This window comes from Danio rerio, chromosome 14 (genome assembly GCF_049306965.1).
Source record: "Danio rerio strain Tuebingen ecotype United States chromosome 14, GRCz12tu, whole genome shotgun sequence".
Classification (NCBI taxonomy): domain Eukaryota; kingdom Metazoa; phylum Chordata; class Actinopteri; order Cypriniformes; family Danionidae; genus Danio; species Danio rerio.
This window is the reverse complement of record NC_133189.1, coordinates 38,741,755-38,762,307: the sequence shown is the minus strand read 5'-3', so window position 1 is coordinate 38,762,307 and position 20,553 is coordinate 38,741,755. Positions and strand designations below refer to the sequence as shown.

The 20,553-nt window shown below is 36.2% G+C and overlaps 1 protein-coding gene and 1 long non-coding RNA gene across 17 annotated transcripts in view; one reads left to right on the top strand and one right to left on the bottom strand.

The window, feature by feature from the left end:
• gria1a (glutamate receptor, ionotropic, AMPA 1a) overlaps window positions 1-20,553 on the top strand; it is a 381,070-nt gene that overhangs the window by 332,674 nt on the left and 27,843 nt on the right. For all 16 annotated transcript variants that reach the window (XR_012389626.1, XR_012389624.1, XR_012389628.1 and 13 more), the window contains 1 exon segment: window positions 19,827-20,025. Coding sequence is in view for 11 of the 16 variants with exons in the window: in XM_073921699.1 (XP_073777800.1) it covers window positions 19,827-20,025 (199 nt within the window). In the remaining 5 variants the exon portion in view is untranslated.
• Window positions 11,643-20,060, bottom strand: LOC141377557 (uncharacterized). The gene is made up of 2 exons (XR_012389893.1): window positions 19,805-20,060; window positions 11,643-12,435 (listed from the first exon to the last, which is right to left on the bottom strand). It is a non-coding gene; the product is annotated as an uncharacterized lncRNA (long non-coding RNA).

Sequence of the window (20,553 nt, the reverse complement as noted above, 5' to 3'; positions counted from 1 at the left end):
TTAGTATTATATTAGGTTTGCCTAATTACGCTAACTTGCCTAATTAACCTAGTTAAGGCTTTTAATTGAACTTCAAGAAGAACACTAGTATCTTGACATATATCTAGTGAAATATTAGGTATTGTCATCATGGCAAAGATAAAAGAAATCAGTTATTAGAATTGTAAAGTTATTAAAACTATTATGTTTAGAAATGTGTTGAGAAAATCTTCTTTCCTTTAAACAGAAATTGAGGAAAAGCTATACAGGAAGGCTAATAATTCTGACGTGTACATCTTGGACGGCCTGAAGGAAACTAAATAACAGCAAATTTAAATTTTTGCCAAAACGATATTTGTCACCTGCTCTGACTCTACAAGCAGTCACTATATGTCTCTGTAAGCTGCTATATAAGTGTCTCTCAGCAGTGGTGTGGAAATGTCAGTGGTGTGAGAGAGACTCTTTCCTCTGGATGTCTCCTGTGATAGCGCACAGAACAGCTTCAGAGGATCTTAATTAGACTGTGTCATTTCTCCCTGTCATTTCTCACCATGACTCAGACTCTGCAGAAAGGAATCAACAATGCTGTAGTGATTATACCTTCTCTCTCCGTGTCACTGAACTTCTATAAACAAGCGAGGATGGTTCGTGTTTTGGTGAGTCTGTGTTGCGGGTGAACACGTTTTCCCTGTCTCGAAAACATCGCCTCAGACAGAAATGCGTGACTGGATATTCGGGGTTCTGTTTGTATGATGACATTTAATTAGCAACGAGAGGAGAACGTGAAAGGCGTCTGCATTAACGCGTCCATTATGCTGCTTTAATCATGGGTAGTCAGAGTCTTTTGGTCTGTGATCACTGGTGTGGATTTACACCCTCACTCCTCCTGTCTAATGAGCACTCAATTGGGGAATGGTTGAGTGGTTTGGTTGCTCGATGGTAACAGTCAGACTGTGGTTTTGGCCCTTCATGTGCTATTTATTCTTTGAGTGAAGAAAAAAAATCCCTGTTCAAATGTCAGGCCTGCCACTCAAAGCTCGCCATCAGGCCTAATTTATGCAAACCACTCTAGATAATGTTTATCTCTTCACACAGGTGGACGCACAATTTCATATCATGTCACTGCAACCTGTCAGTCTCTTCTCTTCTCTTCTTTAAGATGTTGTACATACATTATATATATATATATATATATATATATATATATATATATATATATATATATATATATATATATATATATATCAAAAGAAGAAATGTATCTTGTCAAGTAGCTGAAATGTATTTCTAATTTTTATTCTAGTCTTGTCGTCACAATCACCGGCGATCTAGTCCACACAGATCACTGGATAACTACAAATCTGCAACCAAAAAACTACAAATCCCATTTTACCTGTTTACTCTCACACCTGTTCCGGATCACTGATGATGACACATACACACAGACACGCTCCCACTTTGACCATTGCCTGTCTGACTTCTCTGGATCCTTACGTTACAATTATTTAGTGTTTATCTATTTTTTATTTCATTTCAGTAACAAATATTTGTATATTTTATATAATTATAGTTTATTTTGTTTCAGAGCTTTTTTGGGGTCAAAAAGCTAAAGTAAATAGTTTTACTTAAAAAAAAGATTAACTTTTCATTAATTTGATATTTTATAGTTTTATTGTTTTATTTACCTGTTAATATTTACATTCATTCTATAATATATAATTATAAAATAATAATTTTATATTATTATTTTAAGTATAATTCAGGAGCTAATAATTCAGGGGGGGCTAATAATTCTGACTTCAACTGTACACACACAGATGGATGTATGCAAGAAAAAGCATCAGATTGAACATTGTATTCTCTGTACATCTGAATCTCAGTCAGTTCTTGACAGGAATCCTCTTGGGCTGTAAAACTGAATGAGATGCTTTCACATGTTTTGCTTCTCTGACCTCCTTCACCGTTCCTTTATTCTGCGTCTGCCTCTTTTGTCCCTCTGTGTTCCCGATTCACACAGCGGGTGTTCAGGTGATCTGCACTAACGGCAGAATCTGTCTAGTAGTTGAGTGCTTGATGGATGCTCTTACAGTGATGATGCCTCTCAAAACAAGCATCTTTCCCTTATCTGTCCAGTCTCTGCCAACAATGACACATCAGAAGTCATCCAGTGTCATTACACCAACACACACACACACACACACACACACACACGAGAGCACTTTAAAACCCACATCACACCTGCTACAGTCATTCACTTTGTGGAGGATGAAATATGCTCGTTTTCAGATGGTTCTGCATATTTTAAAGCTTTGCTCACTTAACACATCTCCCATTGTGTGAATATCTTAAGTGACCCTTTGTCATACTGAGAACCACTGAAAAGTTTGACTGTTATTTTTGATCTGTTTAATATGTGCTTTCTGAATAAAATGATCAAAAGTACATATAATAATAATAATAATAATAATAATAATAATAATAATAATTTCATCCAATGTGCTGCAGGAACACAACGACAACATGACGTCATATTGACATTGTATCCCAACGTACCCCAACATCGTGGGGACATTGGATTTTGTTTGGAAATGAAAATCGGGTTGACGTCAGAACCCAACGTCAGGGCAACGTCAGTGTTTAACGTCCAAACTAAAAGCAACCTAAAATAAACCAAATATCAATATCTAATCATGTTACACCCTGATGCCTTGTGGACACTACCACTATGACATTGATCAGATGTTGGATTTTGGTCACTTTCCAACACAACCTAAAATCAACCAAATATTAACATAGTTTGACATTGTTATTGGACATCAAAAGAATGTTGTCCTTAGATGCTGGCTAGAAATAAAATTTTGGTCACCTGATGTCATGACCTAAATCTAACCTAATAACTTCTTATGATTTTGTATGCCTTCTGGGACATTATAACATCACCTGCTATTTGTTTGAGGGGCTTAATAAATGCATACAGTTTAAAATCATAAATGTATAAGTGAATGAAATCCAATGCAAACAAAACAATTTAAATAGTTGTGTACTAATGGGTGGGAACCTATAGTTTTAACCCAAAAATGAACAGTCTGTCATATGAATAAGAGCCGAAGTCAGACACTTTAACATTCATACAAAGTTCGTAGGCCACTCTGCTTACATTCTCTAAACCAGTGGTTCTCAAACTGTGGTACGTGTACTACTAGTGGTACGCAGTTCTCCTTCTAGTGGTACGCGGAGGAATTGCTTAATAAATAAAGTTTAAATTTTAAATAATTAAGATCTGTACGATAACACTGATGTGATCAGTAAACTGGGGTGGGGGGTGTTAACAAGCTGTCTGTATAAACATACACACATTGACGCACAGCACCAAGCAAGCGACACACAGCATCACGCTCTTTCTCATTCACACACATAAACACACACACGCACGTATGCTTGCTCGCTCAGGAGCGTTATTGTTAGACCACCCGCTCCCATTCAAATTACACCAGAGTTACTGACCACTTCTGCGCTTTATTCTGAAATTTATTCCCGTGCCATAAGAAATCTGGTCGGGTCCCGCAGCTCCCGCTGTACAGCCGTGGAATTTTAGACCTCTATCCAGAAGTATCGCTGTAGCAGCAGGTCAAATGTGCTACAGTGAGAGGGAGAGAGAGAGAGAGAGGGTTTCTACTTTCATTCTCTCAATCGCAGTGAAATAGAAGCTTCTACTGTAAGTGTCAGTTAAACATCATCCGTCGTAACCAGATATGGTTTGCCTAAATAGTGTGGATGTCCTGAAACCTGTGTGGGCATGCGGGTCTGTAGCTGGATATTATTGAAATAAATTACCAACATAACAAACAATACCTAACATGAGTATAACCGTGTTCATCGCCAGAAGGCGGTATAATCACTCTCGTAGGATAATTTTGCTTTCACATTCCAAAAAAATAAAGTAATATAATATTAGTGTCCAAAAGCTCCGCCCCTTCCACTACATTAGCAAAGCAGCAGCTGTTGAGTGTATGAAGTGTCTAAACATAACACAGTTTTTTTTTAACGATTGAACAAGTGCATCATCCAGGTATTTAATTATTTAATTAACAGTATTTAATTATTCTGTTTGAACGCAATAATTACCTTATCAGGTTTAATCTAACATTACAAAAAATATTTTCATTTCATGGGACCTTTAAAAAACTAATGTGCACATCCACTCAAAGGAATTGGATTTAAATAAATCAGATTTGAGCTACTGCTTTGTGATTGTAGCCTTTCATGTTTCATTGAAAGTTTTCTAATTATTCTTTGTTTGCCCGCATGCTTTTTTTTCATTTTGTGTGCTTCTTTAAGTTAATTCCTTTGCCTCATAGTTCATAAAAATCCATAAAGACAAAATTAAAAGATACTGTCAGAGAGGCTTTTTGTGAGAGGATAAAAGTTTTATGAAGTGTGCTTTTTTTCTTCATGCATTGTGCAACAGGCCTCCTGAAGAGAGAGCGAACGCAAGAACAAGAGCAGCAACAGTTTTCTTTTTAATTATCTTCAGTGAAGCTGTCCCCGGAGGACTCCACTTAGACTTTGTTTTGCAGTTCTCTCAGCGTTTCCTCTGAGGAGTTACATCGCTTATTAGTTATTTAGAGGAATTGCCTGAGTCAGTGTCCAGCATTCTGCATATTTACTAAAGTGCTCATGATCTGCCTCATATCGGCTCATTTATTTCCACCAAAACTACGCACGGGTTTTATTGCTTTATGAACTTGTTTCTCATATGAAAGAGCAGAAATTATGTACTGTAAAGAAATGCCCACATTTTATAGCTTAATAGCTTTATTAAGGATTCTTCATTCTGTTATTAGTTTATATTATTCTCAGTGGTCCCATTTCTTGCCCATTTATTAAAAAAGCCTAATGCCTTATGGAATGTTGTGTTATCCCAAATATTTTACATTAAAAGTTTTCATTTTTTTTCTGTTTTATTTTTATTTCTAGATTATATATATATATATATATATATATATATATATATATATATATATATATATATATATATATATTGCACTTCACAAAAATGTATAAAGACTTTAACAACTGTTAATTTTTTAGGAACCCATGAAATAAAGTTAGAAAAAAACAATGTCATTATTTTGTGAAAATAATGGCGATGGAAAGAATGGAGAAACCCATGAATGTAAGCTCATGTAATATCAAGATCTCATATCAAGCAGCCAGGAGAATAGATGGAGGGCCTGGAATTTAACAGTAGAAGATGGTTGTAGGGGGTTTGTGGGGCAGTCACTCTGGAGAGCCCATGGACTGAATTAAAGGAATGGCCAGGACACGGCTTGTAAGAAAGGTCACTGAAGATGCTGAATTTGGCTACAAAGGGAGGTTCGGCGGAAGAGCCAACCTGTTGAAAGACAAACCACATCATAGAGTTGGGTGGTGGTCAGCAGGAGTAAATCCAGAATGCTGGATCTGCTGTAAAGCCCTCCCGAGGTGTCATGGGCTTAAATCGGTGAAACACCAAGAAAAGGAGGGTGGCCATTTGATGACCGGCTGTGACCTCCAACTCTCATATAGATTGTATCCTTAACTGGTGCAGGAGGAAGAAAGGAAAGGGAAATTATGCCACTGGCCCACAGATTGAGTACCTGCAAAGGTGGGCCAGTTGCGATGGTCCTGTCATATTTTGCATATATTATTATTAATTACTGTAACTATAACTGCATTATCTATTATTCACCAGCTCACAATACAAATGTGTGTAAATGTGTGCTTACAAATAAAAACACAAAAAATAAATAAAAAATAAAAATAAAAAAGTTATATAGGGAAAAGCCTTTTTTTTTTAAATAAAATTAAAAAAAAGGTCTGACCATATGATTTAAATCAATAAATTGTAAACTGTACTCACTCTTACTTGGTTATCCAAAACAGTAAGATGTTTACTGGAAACACGCTCTGACTAGATAATTTGAATCAGATAGTTGTTCACTGCAGACTCTTTCTAAATGGATCATTTGAATCACTGGTTAACTAAAGACTCATTCTGACCTGATCAATTTATTCAGCAAGTTTTTACCTGGAGACTCACTCTGAACGAATAATTTGAACCAGTGAGTTGCTCACTGCAGACTCTTTTTTAGTGGATCATTGATTTGAATCAGTCAGTTGTTAACTGGAGACTCTCTCTGACCAGATCAATTGAATCAGTGAGTTGTTAGAGGCTCACTGTGGACAAATTATTTGAATCAGTGAGTTGATCACTGCAAAGTCTTTCTGAATGGATCATTGATTTGATCAGTCAGTTGTTAACTGATGACTCATTCTGACCTGATCACTTGAATTAGTGAGTTCTTGGAGCCTCACTCTAAATGGATAATTTGAACCAGTGAGTTGTTCACTGCAGACTTTATTTGAATAGTTTGTTTGAATCACTGGTTAACTGGAGACTCATTCCCAATGGATCATTTGAATCGGTGAGTTGTTCACTGCAGACTTTTTCTAATTAGATCATTTGAATCAGTGTGTTGTTAACTGGAGACTTAAGCTGAATCCCAAATGGCACACTATGCACTTATGTGTTTATGCACTTACACACTCAACAGCAAAGTATATTTATGTAGTGTTGGACCAAATAGAACACTTGTGGTTATTTTACTTAGCGGAAATTCAAACTGTTTCCCTGGTGAGGTTTGACGGTTGTTAAATTTGTGAAATAAATGACCAAACTACCAAAAAATACCTGCCGTCAGAATGACCACATTCACCATCAGGAGGGGATTTTTAGGAGTAGGAGATTTTTGCTTTCACAATCCAAAATAAATGTGTCCGATAGCTCTGCCTCTTCCGCTACCTGAGCAAAGCTGCGACTGTTAAGTGCGTGAAGTGTCCATCATTTCACACTCCATTTTACCGGCTGAATGAGTGCATCATCCGGGTAATTAAAGTACACTTATTATTTTTGAGTTTTCAGCGTGAACGCACTACTTACACTATTTATACTACAAAATGGTAAGTATGTGATTTGGGGTGCACAAATGAATCAGTGAGTTGTTAACTGTAGGCTCGATATGAACGAGTTATTTGAATCTGTGAGTTTTTATCTGATGCTTGCTGTAATTAATTCACAAATTTATTGTTAAGATTTTACAGGTTAACTGACCAGATTTGGTTCATTCACAAATCAGACACTGCTTGCTTGTGTCAATGTCTCCAGTTCAAAATAGTTTTTACTTTGCTACATTTATAATGTATAGTAGAGCAAAACATACTATTAAATTTTAAATTCCACAGAATTTAAAGCAAATGTTTCCCAATATAAAAATACTCTGATAAAGTACAGATACATGAAGTACAACAGAGATGTAAAAATACTTGTTCACCTAACCCGCATTATAAAACTTGAAGAAACCAGTGGCAAATTACTCATCCCCTGCACCACTCCATAGTTTTACATGCATTTCAACCCCAAGAGAGTCACATTGTCCCATGAAATCATATCTGATGTCCTGCAACAGAACAGTAACCAGCAGGTCACACACACACATGCAGTATTGTTAGTAGGAAGGCACTTGAGTGTGAGGCGAGTAGCATATTCAGTTCAGTGACAAACAAATAAAAAGAGACAAAGACCAGCGAGGCAGCAGTGGGTTTCTCCATGCTGCACAGATGCATGCTGGCTGCAGACGGGGTTCAGTCAGTTCAGTGTCGACAGAAAGCTGCTCGGTGACAAAACCCATCTCAGCCCCTGTTTGAGAGGAGAGACTGCTGCCATGGCAACACTGAAAGACATGGGTGTTTCCTCTGGAGTGGCACAGCTCACAGTGTGAGAGCTCTGCTGACGGAGAACCACCATCTATGTGTGTGTGTGCATGTGCGTGTGTGTTAGCCTACATTACAGAGAACAAATGTCCTCACAAGGATAATAAAGCCTGTAATTAACTACAGGAAACAGCCAGTGAAGCAAACAATCTTGATAAACATACAAAAAGTGCCTTAAAGTGCCTCTATTATTTATTTATTTTTAATATTACCCATGCATTTAGTGAATAATGTGGCTGTTTGTGTATGAAAAAGTCTTCAATGTTTTAAAAAATGTGTTTGATACCTTAAATTATTAACGTTTTTTAAAAAGGATTTGCTGAAAGAATCATCAGGAATTCCCTGATTTAGGGGTTTCATTTCCATAAAGAATCTACGTAATGTATATCTTTAACACAATTGCATAGTGCCAGCCTATCATTTTCATTGGCTGCGTGCAAATAATCCACTGTGATCCACAAAGGAGATCATATAAAGCCATAAGATCTCATAACGAACCACAAACTTACCAGTTTGAAATGATCCTACTCATATCATGCTCGTAAAGGAGGTTTTGGTCGATCAAATAGTTCTTCCAATGTTGCATCATCAGAAATGGCCTCTAACTGATAGAATAAAATCAATGCAATCCTTATTGTGTACAGTGTTGCTGGGGGAAGGAAGCGTTCTGTCAGATAATGGTGATTTGTTTCCAGCATGTGTACTGTAATCAGTAGACCAATCACAATAGCCTGCGCCATCTGATCAATCAAAGTAGGGTAAGCGCTCGGAAAGGAGAGGTTTAGAATGAATGGATCTTCAAAAGAATCAAACAAACAGACTGACACTCTTTAAACAATGTGTGTATTTTAAAATGAAAGTATTTTGTAAACTTTGAATGATTGTAAATCTATTTTTAGAGACCTTCCAAACAAAATAAGTAACCCATAAAAGAGCATAATAGAAGTAGTGCAATTAAAATGCATCTTTTTGTGACCTTGTTTTGCTCTAGGGGTGATGCAGCGGCACTAATTTACTGAGATAAAGGATTGCGTTCTGATGCTTATGTGATACATAGCTAAACGCACCAAATGCTGAACAAAATAGTTAAATATTAGTCATTTACATGACCCTTAAATAACGCTGTGGAATCCAACGAGAAGCATTTACATTTGCTATACAGTACAAAACTTTCCAATGCAAACCAAACAAACATTAAATTAAAGTGCAGCTACTGTATGATGAAAAATAATACTTTTGTAAGCTATTTGGACAGATCTGTCTGTATTGTGTGTCCACTGCAGGGGAGGATTTAACCAGTAAGCAGAGTAAGCGCCCGCTGAGGGCCCAAGGAAATCTGAGGGCCCCCAAATAAATACCTACAAGCTGCTTGCAAATAAATACCTATTTATTTATTATACAAGCTATTTATTTATTATACAAGCTATTTACAAATAAAAACATATTTATAGGTATAAATTATACCTCTATACGATAAAGTTTTCTATCATGTTTTGTATGGTTAGGATATATATAAAAATATAATTTGAACATAATTATTACATATGTGCAAATGTGTCCCCCACCCTCAATCATGGAGCAGTGCAGTCAAATCTGTAAAGATTTAGGTTAAAGAAAACTAAATAGTTGTTTATTTAATTATTATTTTCAGTTTTAAATTCATTTCAAGAGTTCCCACTTAGATATGCTTGGCACTTATAGCAGGTTTGGCATGCTGTCCCGGGAGAGAACCCTGAGCTCGGAGATATTTGAGCCCAGGGCTCCCGCCCGGTCTAGAAGCATATCAGAAGAACCGAGATCAGGTAGGTTTCGATCACTCCCTCTTTAGAAGGGGAGAAAAAGGAGGAGATGGGGTGGAGGGGGATTCTTCCAAAACGAAGATAGAAAGTGGAAAGTGATCCATTTATATTAAGCTAGAATCATTCTGATTGGAATATTACTGATATGAGTGGCCAGCGGTGCACAATCATATCACGTGCTCCTCTCAAAATTAGTTTATGAAACTTTACTTTAAGAAAACAAATCATTTAAAAGGTTTTACAAGATGCTTTACATGTCATTATTTTGCATGAAGATAAAATGTAAAAAAGGAGATTGAGTGATTTAAGAAAACAAACAGCAAAATTAATTAAAGTACAAATGGTGCATTAGGACTTTTGGGCCCTATTGGCTGGAATTGCTTAGGGCCTCTTAATCACTAAATTAGCCCCTGGTCCACTGTCATATTAAAGTGATATAAACCCAACTAATCTCTTTTTTTAATTTCCTGATAATAAAATAGGACCCAAATCTGTGATTTTGAGGCCCACCTCAACTTGATGTTGGAGTTCAGTTTTCCCTGCCCACTGAATTGATTGAAAGGCGCCATGTTTCTATAATATCATGTATACACGTTCACTAAACATTTTTTGCAAATAAACTGGAATTAAATATCTGTTACAACTCTCTGTAATTTGAAGTTTTATAAGTTAAAAACATTTTTAAAACAGAGCATTTTCATAATAAAGACAGTAAAATCTCTCATTTTTAACCACTATAATCACCACAACCACATGGTGTCAGGAATCCCTAATATGTATGTGTGTACTGCAATTGGCATTTGTGTGAGACTCATCATTTCAGAAAGGCTTGAATAAGTCCACCACAAATACATGAAATAAACTTGACTAATGAGCTGTATTTCAGCTTCATCTGAGTCTGTCTCTGTCACTGTGCTGTTTATCTGATGTTTCGCATGATGAGAAGCAGAAATGCACATGGGAACGGTGGGCGGGAAGAAGCAGCGCATTTGCATTTAAAGGTTCAGGACACCCCGGAGAACTTTTTTTTTTGTATTAACAGATGTGTGTGTGTTGAGCATCAGTTAAGACAATGTTAGCACCTGTCAGCTTTAATTGTGGGGAAAACTGGATAATTTCGAGCTTTTGTCAGCTAATTTCAGCTTCCGGGTTTAAAATGATTTTTGGGGCGGGATCAAAATCGGCGACGTAGCGCAGAACTGCAAGTGCAATGATGACGCGTCGGTTTCTCATTATTATTCATAGCGGAGTTTTCTTATCCTATGAGAAGAGCCGGCTGCTTAATTATTCATGAGACCTGCCAGACCTGCCAGAGTCAAGCCCGAGCTGTGAGACACGGAAACCACGGCACAGTATTTAGCCGTTCATGAAGGCTCATTTGCGTTTGTTTCCATCATCCACGGGGTTTGTTGCATGTTTTCCCCCGCGATCTTGTCAGGGCCGATCATACAGCAAAGCTGTGTGCGTGCTGCTAGCATTTTTGTCGGGAGAGCAGCACGAGAATTAGAGAATGGCGGACGCTGTCTTTCATCAGGAGTTCGTTCACATTCAAACACATCGCCGTGCTGCTGTGTTTGCCTAAATCCTCCAGATTACCAGCAGGGTTAATGGTTAAAATAGACGGGTCAGGAGACCTGCTGCACTGAGTCTGCTGGATACGGGGATTGAGAAGTCCTCATTTATAGTCTTTACATGAACACGATTATCTTTATAATGATATAAATTGTTGTTGTCTGTATATGAAATTACAAATAACAAATGTAGCAGGGCATTAAATCACTGTTCATTTCTTTGCATTTTAACTTTGTAAACTTTAAACTCATGCGTCTCCTCTTTGTGTCTCATTTTGTGAGCTAACTGACAACAGCAGTTATTCGCTCCCCTTCTCCCCTGCTGGCCACGCCCACTCCTGCCCGATGCTCGCGGAGCTCCACGCCCATTAATCATGCATCTTTTGAAAAAATTCTGAAGTAGACTCTAACCGAAAGAGGGGGTAGTCATGGCCCTTTAAACACAGGCCACAGAAAAAAAAACCCTACAATGGACTGTGTACATATTCTGGAGGCTTTAATAAATAATATGATGGGTATTTTGAGCTGAAACTTTACAAACAACATTCTGGAGACACCAAAGACTTGTCTTACATCTTGTAAAATGGGTACAATAGGTGCCCTTTAAAGCAAATTGAAACAATGCTGTCAACACTGCTGCAGAAAACACCTGAAATATGACGTTCATGTATTTATGTTCGACATTCAATAGTGAGTTATCCAGAAATGCAGCGCAGAAGACTGATCATAGCCATAATTTATATAACCCAAGAGTGTAGTTCTATCTCAGCGGTGCATTTCATAAGACACTCACACATCCGTCTAAATGAGAGACTCTGTGCCAAGAGTGTTTCATAAAGATCTGTGATATTTCAGAAATTAAAAGTGCACAAATAAAAACACACATGCACGAGAAACGTGCATATTATTCAGACGTTAGGGAAATCTCTCACAGCTTTTCTCTCATTTAATTGCCGACGTTTGCTGTAAATTTCATTTGCATAATCGTCCTCCTTCCACACATGCAGGGAATAAATATGAGCGGCGGTGGAGAAATTGTGACATGTGAGCAGGAATGAGATCAGTGTGTCAGCTTCACACCGCTCAAAACGCTGCCCGGCAAAAGCTGTCAAACAACATCAGAGCAGTGAGCTGCGATTCCCTCTGCCAGCTTCACATTTCTGCTGCCCGAGCCTCTCGCGCACATTTTGCCTGTGGTGTATTTTCAGAGTTTGACTCGGGGTTTTATCACAGCCTGCTGATGTTTTTACAGGGGTTGAGGGATGATCTGTAAACTGAAAGGGAAACATAAACATTATTAGCTTGGCTTATGAATATTAATTGGGCGATTAGGAGATTTGTTTAAAATGCACATATTTTTAGGGGGCATGTGAGGATTAGCATGTATTAATTGTATTTTCGTTCATTCGTTTGACTGCCGATACAGTCAGTTGGCAATGGCTTGCGCACGGACAGATGTTTTTTTTTTTTTTACTTATTAGTCCCACAGCCAAGCAAAACAAAGCTTCTTAAATGTAATGATTATTATTTGAAACCTGTGTTTCTGAATGTCTAGATAAATTAGCATTTGTAAATCGATATAGTTTAATCTGTAATTGTTTTGTGTATAAATATATTTTGTTTAATTCTTTTTCATAATTTATTATATAGTTATAAATAGCGAGCGAGCGGGAGATGGAAAAGTAACTTTTATTTTTTCTTTCATTCAAAGGTTTTACATTTTTACATTTTCATTTTAATCGTCAGTTTATTATGTTTTTGCCTTTTCTTATGTACTCATCGGCCACTTTATTAGGTACACCTGCCCAACTGCTCATTAACACAAATTTCTTATCAGCCAATCACATGGCAGCAGCTCAATGCATTTAGGCATGTAGACATGGTCAAGATGATCTGCTACAATTCAAACCGAACATCTAAATGGGTAAGAAAATGAATTTAAGTGACTTTGAACATGGCATGCTTGTCGGTGCCAGGCGAGCCGGTCTAAGTATTTTAGAAACTGTTGATTTCCATCTAGCAATGTGTCAACACTTCAGGCTGGTGGTGGTGGTGTAATGGTGTGGGGGATATTTTCTTGGAATGCTTTGGGCCCATCTGTAACAATTAAGCATTGCAGGATGACGCACCATGTCATAAAGCGCGAGTCATCTTAGACTGTTTTTTTGAACATGACAATGACTTCACTGGTCTCCGCAGTCACCAGATCTCAATCCAATAGAGCACTGTTGAGATGTGGAAGAACGGGAGATTCACATAATAGATGTGCAACTGACAAATCTGCAGCAGCTGCGTGATGCCATCATGTCAATATGGACCAATATCTCTGAGAAATATTTCTAGTACCTTGTCAAATCTCTGCCAGGGAGAATTAAGCCAGTACTAAAGGCAAAAAGGGGTCCGACCCAGTACTAGTAAGGTGTTCCTAATAAAGTGGCCAGGAAGTGTATTTCTATCTTTAGAGTGAAGTGTGTCATGCTTAGTGGGTGCATCCTTATATTGTGTTTCAGTCAACAGGCAGTTATTAAATCACAATATGGTGATATTACTAATGGAAGAAAAAAAAAATAATTTAGTATTGAGTCATTCATTTTATTTTCCCAAATAAATGCATCTTGTTATTTGGTGGAGGTAAATACAGCATGCTGTATTTCTCTGAATATGAATATAATAAATGTAATTAGCTCATATGAGAAATGATGTGGAATAAACATCCGACACAACACTTCAGCATCTTCATAAGACCAGTTTAGCACTAGCACAACACACTTCGGCAAGTTCTGTCATGAATCATTTTTACGGTTTAGCTTGGTCACACTGAATATTGATTTGGCAGCATCATTACATTATAATAGTGCTGTGTACTAAAGCATTCAGCAAATAAATTTCCCATCCTACAGTAGGTGCTTACATGGCTTTCTCTGCACAGCTCGATTTGTAAACACATTACATCCAGCGAGAGGATGTAGAAATTAAATATAGACATGACATCCCATGCAGTCAAACATTCAGCCTTTCAAAGTATATTTTAATTTGATAGCATGCTCAAACAGACACGCAACGCAGAAAGATTCACTAGAAAGATTCACCCTCTTCCAGTGTAAAAGTTATGAATGAAAAAAATGTCTAGTTGTGAATGTTTATTTTATAACCACAAGTGCTCATCAACATAGGCAACTGTTGGATTTGTGGCTTCAGTTGTTTTTCCAGCTCTGCAACAACGGCCAGGTTGACTGACACCTTGTGGACAAATTAAGTAGTGGAAAAAGCTATTCAGAGCACATGTGCAAGCTAAGCATTGTGGTCCCTCGAAGTTGTTTTGTCACAGCTGCTACCCTAAACTTCTGTGTCAACACATTTGTGAGGCCACAAACACTGTTCTGTTCTAACCTAAAATAACAGTCATATGCAAAGTGCATGCAAAGTGCAAACTGACTGCTAATGTTTTTTGCGATTATCCTCCTAATTTAAAGCTAAACTGACAGATTTTGTGTTGAGTTTTTGCTCATTTTGCAGCATTTTTTATTGTTATATGCTATGTAAATCGAATACGCTAATTTACACATGTTAATTCATTAGTAATTTTTTTGATCTCGAGAACTATTGGTCTCTTTGTAATTTATATAAAGGTAACATTGACTACGTTTAAATTGATGTTAGTAACTGAATTATTTGCCTTAATCTGAATAAGACAATGATATGATTAAGGTGTTTACATGAGTTGCTTTATGAAGGTTCTTTTTATGATCCCGTTTTAAATGTTATAGCACGTTATTCCATTAGCATCATTGCGTCATTGAGCTATCCACATTTCCTCTGGAGTTTCATGTAATTTCGGATATTTGATTTTTAATTTAACTGCAGTTTGGCACTTTCACTTTCTTTCAGGAACATTATACAAGAACAAGATATTGGATGCGAGTATGAACTGATGAAGAGTGTTGTTTTAATAGAATTTGATACCGCATGTTGTTTGGGAAAAACCTCTGCATTCTGAGATGCAGGTGTCTGTGGTCTTTCAGTGACTCAGTAGGTGAAGAGAATAATGTCAAACAGCTGTGTGTGGATTGACTATCCTGTCGCAAAATTCGCAGAAAATCCTACATAACAGTAATAGTTTATTTGCGGTGTATACATGTCTGTGCTGCACTTCAATAATGCCACTAAAATCCTCATACTTCCCATGTCTTAATCCAATTTCTGTTTGGTTTGATTATGACCTTAATCAGATTAAATCAATCCAAACTCGCTGTTTACATGGTAGACTCTTAATCAGAGTATTAGCTTAATTGTATTAAAATCTAATTATTGGTGTCCATATAAACGTACTGATTGAGAGAAACTGAGAAAGAGAGAGTTCACCCCTAAAGCGAGAGAGCCAGAGAGAGAAGGCTACTCTTATGTTAACAGGTTTATTAGAACTGGATGATTTGACCTAAAATCAAAACCTTGATTTCGATTATTAAATGATTCTTGTAATTTTAGTGTAATTATTTATTTACTTGTTCTTTCCTCTCATAGTTCATTGTTATCGTTTATACTGTAAATTCACTCCTCTTGGAATGGTATTTTTCTAAAGACAGAGGGCGTTTGTATTCTTTGTGATATTAAAATAATTAAACAACTACAAACAAACTACACAATTGCTTAAAATTTAGGTCATCTTGTAAAAAAAAGGTCACATTCCAGCTTTAATGTAAAAGAAAAGTTTCAAGTTAATGTATTAATGTAATACATTAATGTTTAATGTAAAAAAAAAGTTTTTTTTGCAAACAAAATAATTGGATGTTTTGCATAAATAAAAAGATTATTGTTGCTACTAATAATCTGTCAGGCTTCTGAATAGTAATTAAATTATCTGTGTCCGCTCAAACTAATTTTTCCTGAAGTGAAAATGCAGATAATACATGAGTGCTTGGCCACTGGCCTTTGAATTGCTCTGTTCAAGCCCAAAACCATATAAACCAGCAACATATGATTTACATTATGTATTAAACTGTTTGCACACCCAATAAGCTCATAGGCGAATACTAAAATGTGTTTGAGTTAAAAAAAATGTTTGCAGATGGCGCTCTGTGGCACCACAGGTGTCCTGACTGTCCAAAATATAGGGGAAATCTGTGGCAGTTTAAAACATATGCAAGCTCCACCAATTTTTGCTACAATTGCTTGAATTTGAGATAAATTCAGCAATCTTGAAAGTGCAAAAATCCTGCACGCATACCAACAAAAGCTAAAGTAAACTTTGGGCTTAAGAGTTCAGGTTTTAAATCAGTCTCACTAGACCAGTTGGCTACCCTAGTTATCCCCTATCAAGGTGGATTCACCATGTACACAGTTAACCTCGCTTTTTACTCCAGCAGAGAGAAAGGATTACGCCGCCTGTCTGCCAGGAACTCAGGGGAGAGCGGCCCTGCTTTCGTTTATGCCTTCTAGTCCTGCAGGTGGACCATCTAGAACTCCCTCAGAGGCATTAAACTGATCTCACATGCCTGCCTGAGCTTAATTCGGGCTATGGGATTAGAGACCACCCCCAAAGGACTGGCAAAAAAAACTAAGAGATGTTAAAAAGCTATTCTTTTCACATGATGTTCTGGCCAGGATTTGTCCAGGGGTGAAATTGTTTTTTCAGTTTTTATCCTTGTGAAATTGGAATTGGTGAGCGGAGATATCTCAGTTCTGCCTTTGAAGAATGAAATCAAATATTCGTTATGCTTTTCTCTTAAGCACACGTTTATTCGCCCTTTTGACAATCTCCGCACATCCGGCGGGTTCACAGGTTCCTGCCTTTTATATTTCTTTTGGTTGCAATCTCGTCAGCCTTTCATCACGACGGGCTTCGCCTCCCTCACAGCTTACATGATTAAACCTTGCATTTGTTTTTGTTTCTGAGTTTTATCTGAGCAGCTTTTCCTGTTCCAGCACACATATCGAACAACAGCTTTCCCTGAAACCTTTTACCTCTAGTTGTGAACTGCTTAGACTCACTCAAGAGAGAGTTTTGCATCCTAGGGGATTTGGACAATCCGTTTTTTTAAATATATTATAAATGTTTTTGGTTAAAGTGCAATTACAGTAGTAGCTGAGAGCTCTCATCACAATTAACCCACGGCAATTAATATGCATTTATTCGTTTAACATACTGGCAACTTCCTAAAAGTGAGATTAATGCGCTGCTGGTGAGTTGCATTGTGATAGTTCTTATCTGCTCTCAGCACATTTCGCTAAGAGTTTATAGCTGAGTGGAGACGGGGAGCAGCGTATCAAACATTCTAGACTTTCAACCACTGTAAGCGTCAAGGCGTGCATGAAGAATCTCCATGCAGGCCAGCGTTTGTAATGCTGTTAGAGTGTAGAAAATGTTCAGTGCTCCGCTGAATGAGATTTGATTTTTTGAATGAGTAGACTTGATAAACTCTTAATGGGTCTTCATTTGAGCGTGTGATATCCATTCGGTTCTCGATCACAGATACAACATTTTCAGCACCTGATTAAAATTCTGCATGACATTGATAAACTAATAATTATGTTTGGGCTATGATGATAACAGATAAATGAATGATATTAATATACTGCACTGTTTTATCTATATGCAGTACATAATATTAGATGTTTCTGGAGCAGTAAATCACCATAATAAGAATAATTTCTGAAGGATCATTAAACACTGTAGACTGAAGCGATGACACTGAAAATTCAGCTATGATATTAGAGGAAAAAATTATTTGGTTACACTTTACAATAAGTGTTTACTTACATGAACTAAAAATTAACAATATGGAGTCAATCTAGGGCCATATATACTTGCCAAATGAAAGGAAAGTTTTGCAAACAAAAGTTAAAGTATTGAGCAAAAAATAAATAAATAAATGCAAATCTCCAAAAAAAATTAATTAAATAAATAAAAAGTAATTTTGCTAATAAATATAAAGAACTGCAAAGGGAAAATTTAAAAAAAAAAAGCAGTGCCAAAAAAAAAAAAATTTTTTTTTTCAAATTTTCACTTTGCACTTCACGCTCATTTTACTTTGTGGCCCTGATTTGACAAGGGGGTGCAGTCAAAGAAACACCTAGACCTGCCACCATTTATATGAAGTCATCACCTGGAGAAACAGTATCTCCAGAAGGTCCAGGCCTGCTGTAAAAGCCCAAATTCTCTTGACTATAGTTTTTTTTTTATTTGCAAATATTTTAGTTTTTTTTTTTTTTTGGCACTGCTTGAATTTTTTATTTGATGTTCTTTTTTTGTTTGCAAATTTCATTTTTATTTCTCAAAACATAATTTTCCCTTTGCAGTTCCTTATTTTTGTTAATAAAATTAATTTCTAATTCACAAAAAATTATTTTCGCTTTGCGATTTTTGGAGATTTGCATTTATTTTTATTTTTTTTGCTACATGCTTTATTTTTTCTTTGCAAAACTTTCTTTTATTTTACAAGTATATATGGCCCTAGATTGACTCCATAGCACAACATTTGCTAATCCATTATTCAAATCCAAAATGGTTCTTATTAACAATAATACAAAATAAGGATGTGCGGAGATTGTCAAAAGGGCGAATAAATGTGTGCTTAAGAGAAAAGCATAACGAATATTTGATTTCATTCTTCAAAGGCAGAACTGAGATATCTCCGCTCACCAGGAATAAATACAAAAACTACTTTTAAATCATGCAACCCTACTGCAAAGTGTTACTGTTCAAATAAACTTTAAGGTTACATTAGTAAATATATTTACCAACATGACCTGAGAATGAAGAATACTTTTTAATACATTTGATAATCTTAGCAAAGATTGACTTTATTTTCATTAACATTAACAAAGATGGATGAATACTGCAATAAATGTATTGCTCTTTGTTCTTTCATGTTAGTGAATACAATAACTAGCATTAATTAGTGGAACCTTACTGTAAAGTGTCACCATAAGCATGAAGGACTTCCAGGACAGCACATACACTTAATACACAAATACATTTCATTAAACATGTACACACAGACATCACCTACATGATATAAATTTGCAGGTTAACTATGTAAATAACTTGTATTTGATGGTAACTTTAACTTAATCTGATTGGAATGCAATAATGTGCAACTTTTGTGAAGCTGCTGAAACAATAATTATTGAAAAAAGCACTATACAAATACACTTGAATTGAATTGAGTCACATATTCATATAATTTATTTACATATTATATATGCTTTCATACAGTTTATGTTTATGTAATATTTAAGAACATTTTGTTGGAAAAAAAAATGTGACTGCGAGTTAAAAGAGTGTCAGTTTATATCCTACTGTAGGTCTCAAACTCAATACCTGGAGAGCCGCAGTTCTGCACAGTTTTGCTCCAACCCTAATCAAACACAGCTGACCCAACTAGTCAAGGTGTTCAGGACTACTAGAAACTACTAGATTAGCTGTGTTTGATTAGGTTTGGAGCAAGACCTATGATGACATTCTTTTTTTCTAAAAACACTAAGACTTTTTATATCACTTTTTTACTTTGTTTTAACATTATTACAGTGTTTTACAATTAAGATAAAACATTGTCTAATTATTTTCATAATACAATCATCATTATGTAATTTTAATTATACCAAAACTTAATAGAGTGATTGTATGTGTATGTTTGTATTTACCAGTATTTGTATGTTTCCACAGGTCTCTGTCTGGCCGTATCGTGGGTGGTGTGTGGTGGTTCTTCACGCTAATCATCATCTCCTCGTACACAGCCAACCTTGCTGCATTTCTCACAGTAGAGAGGATGGTGTCGCCCATCGAGAGTGCAGAAGATTTGGCCAAACAGACTGAGATTGCTTACGGCACTCTGGACGCAGGCTCCACCAAAGAGTTCTTCAGGGTGAGACAAAGCCAGGAATTATGGGAAATGTTCACCTAAAACAGAAATGTTATTCTAACAACCATAATAACTGAAATAACATTAACAAAACCTTATTTAATGGTCATAATAAATAAGTCTGGGCGATATAACCAAAAGATTATCTCATTAAAATATTTTATATCAGTTGATATCTCTATTTCTTTCAGGTTAATTGCTTGTTTTTAAGTGAAAGACAGACAGTTAATTGTTAAATAAAACTACTTTTTTCTCTCTTGTTCTTCTTTTGTCAACCAACATTTTACAAATTACAACATTTATAAGGATGAATATTAATCAAATTAATTTAAACTTGTATTGAGTAAACTTAAAATCTTTTGCCAGCTTTTTCCTTAACAAAATATCTTGACAGAAATAAAAAATTGTTTCTTTGTTCCTGCTTGTTCCAACAGATCATAAAACAGGATATTGTTCCCCAAGTTTGAGGACACTCAAGATTTGTTTAATAATAACAAAATAATTTTAATAAAAGTATAAATTGTCATCTAT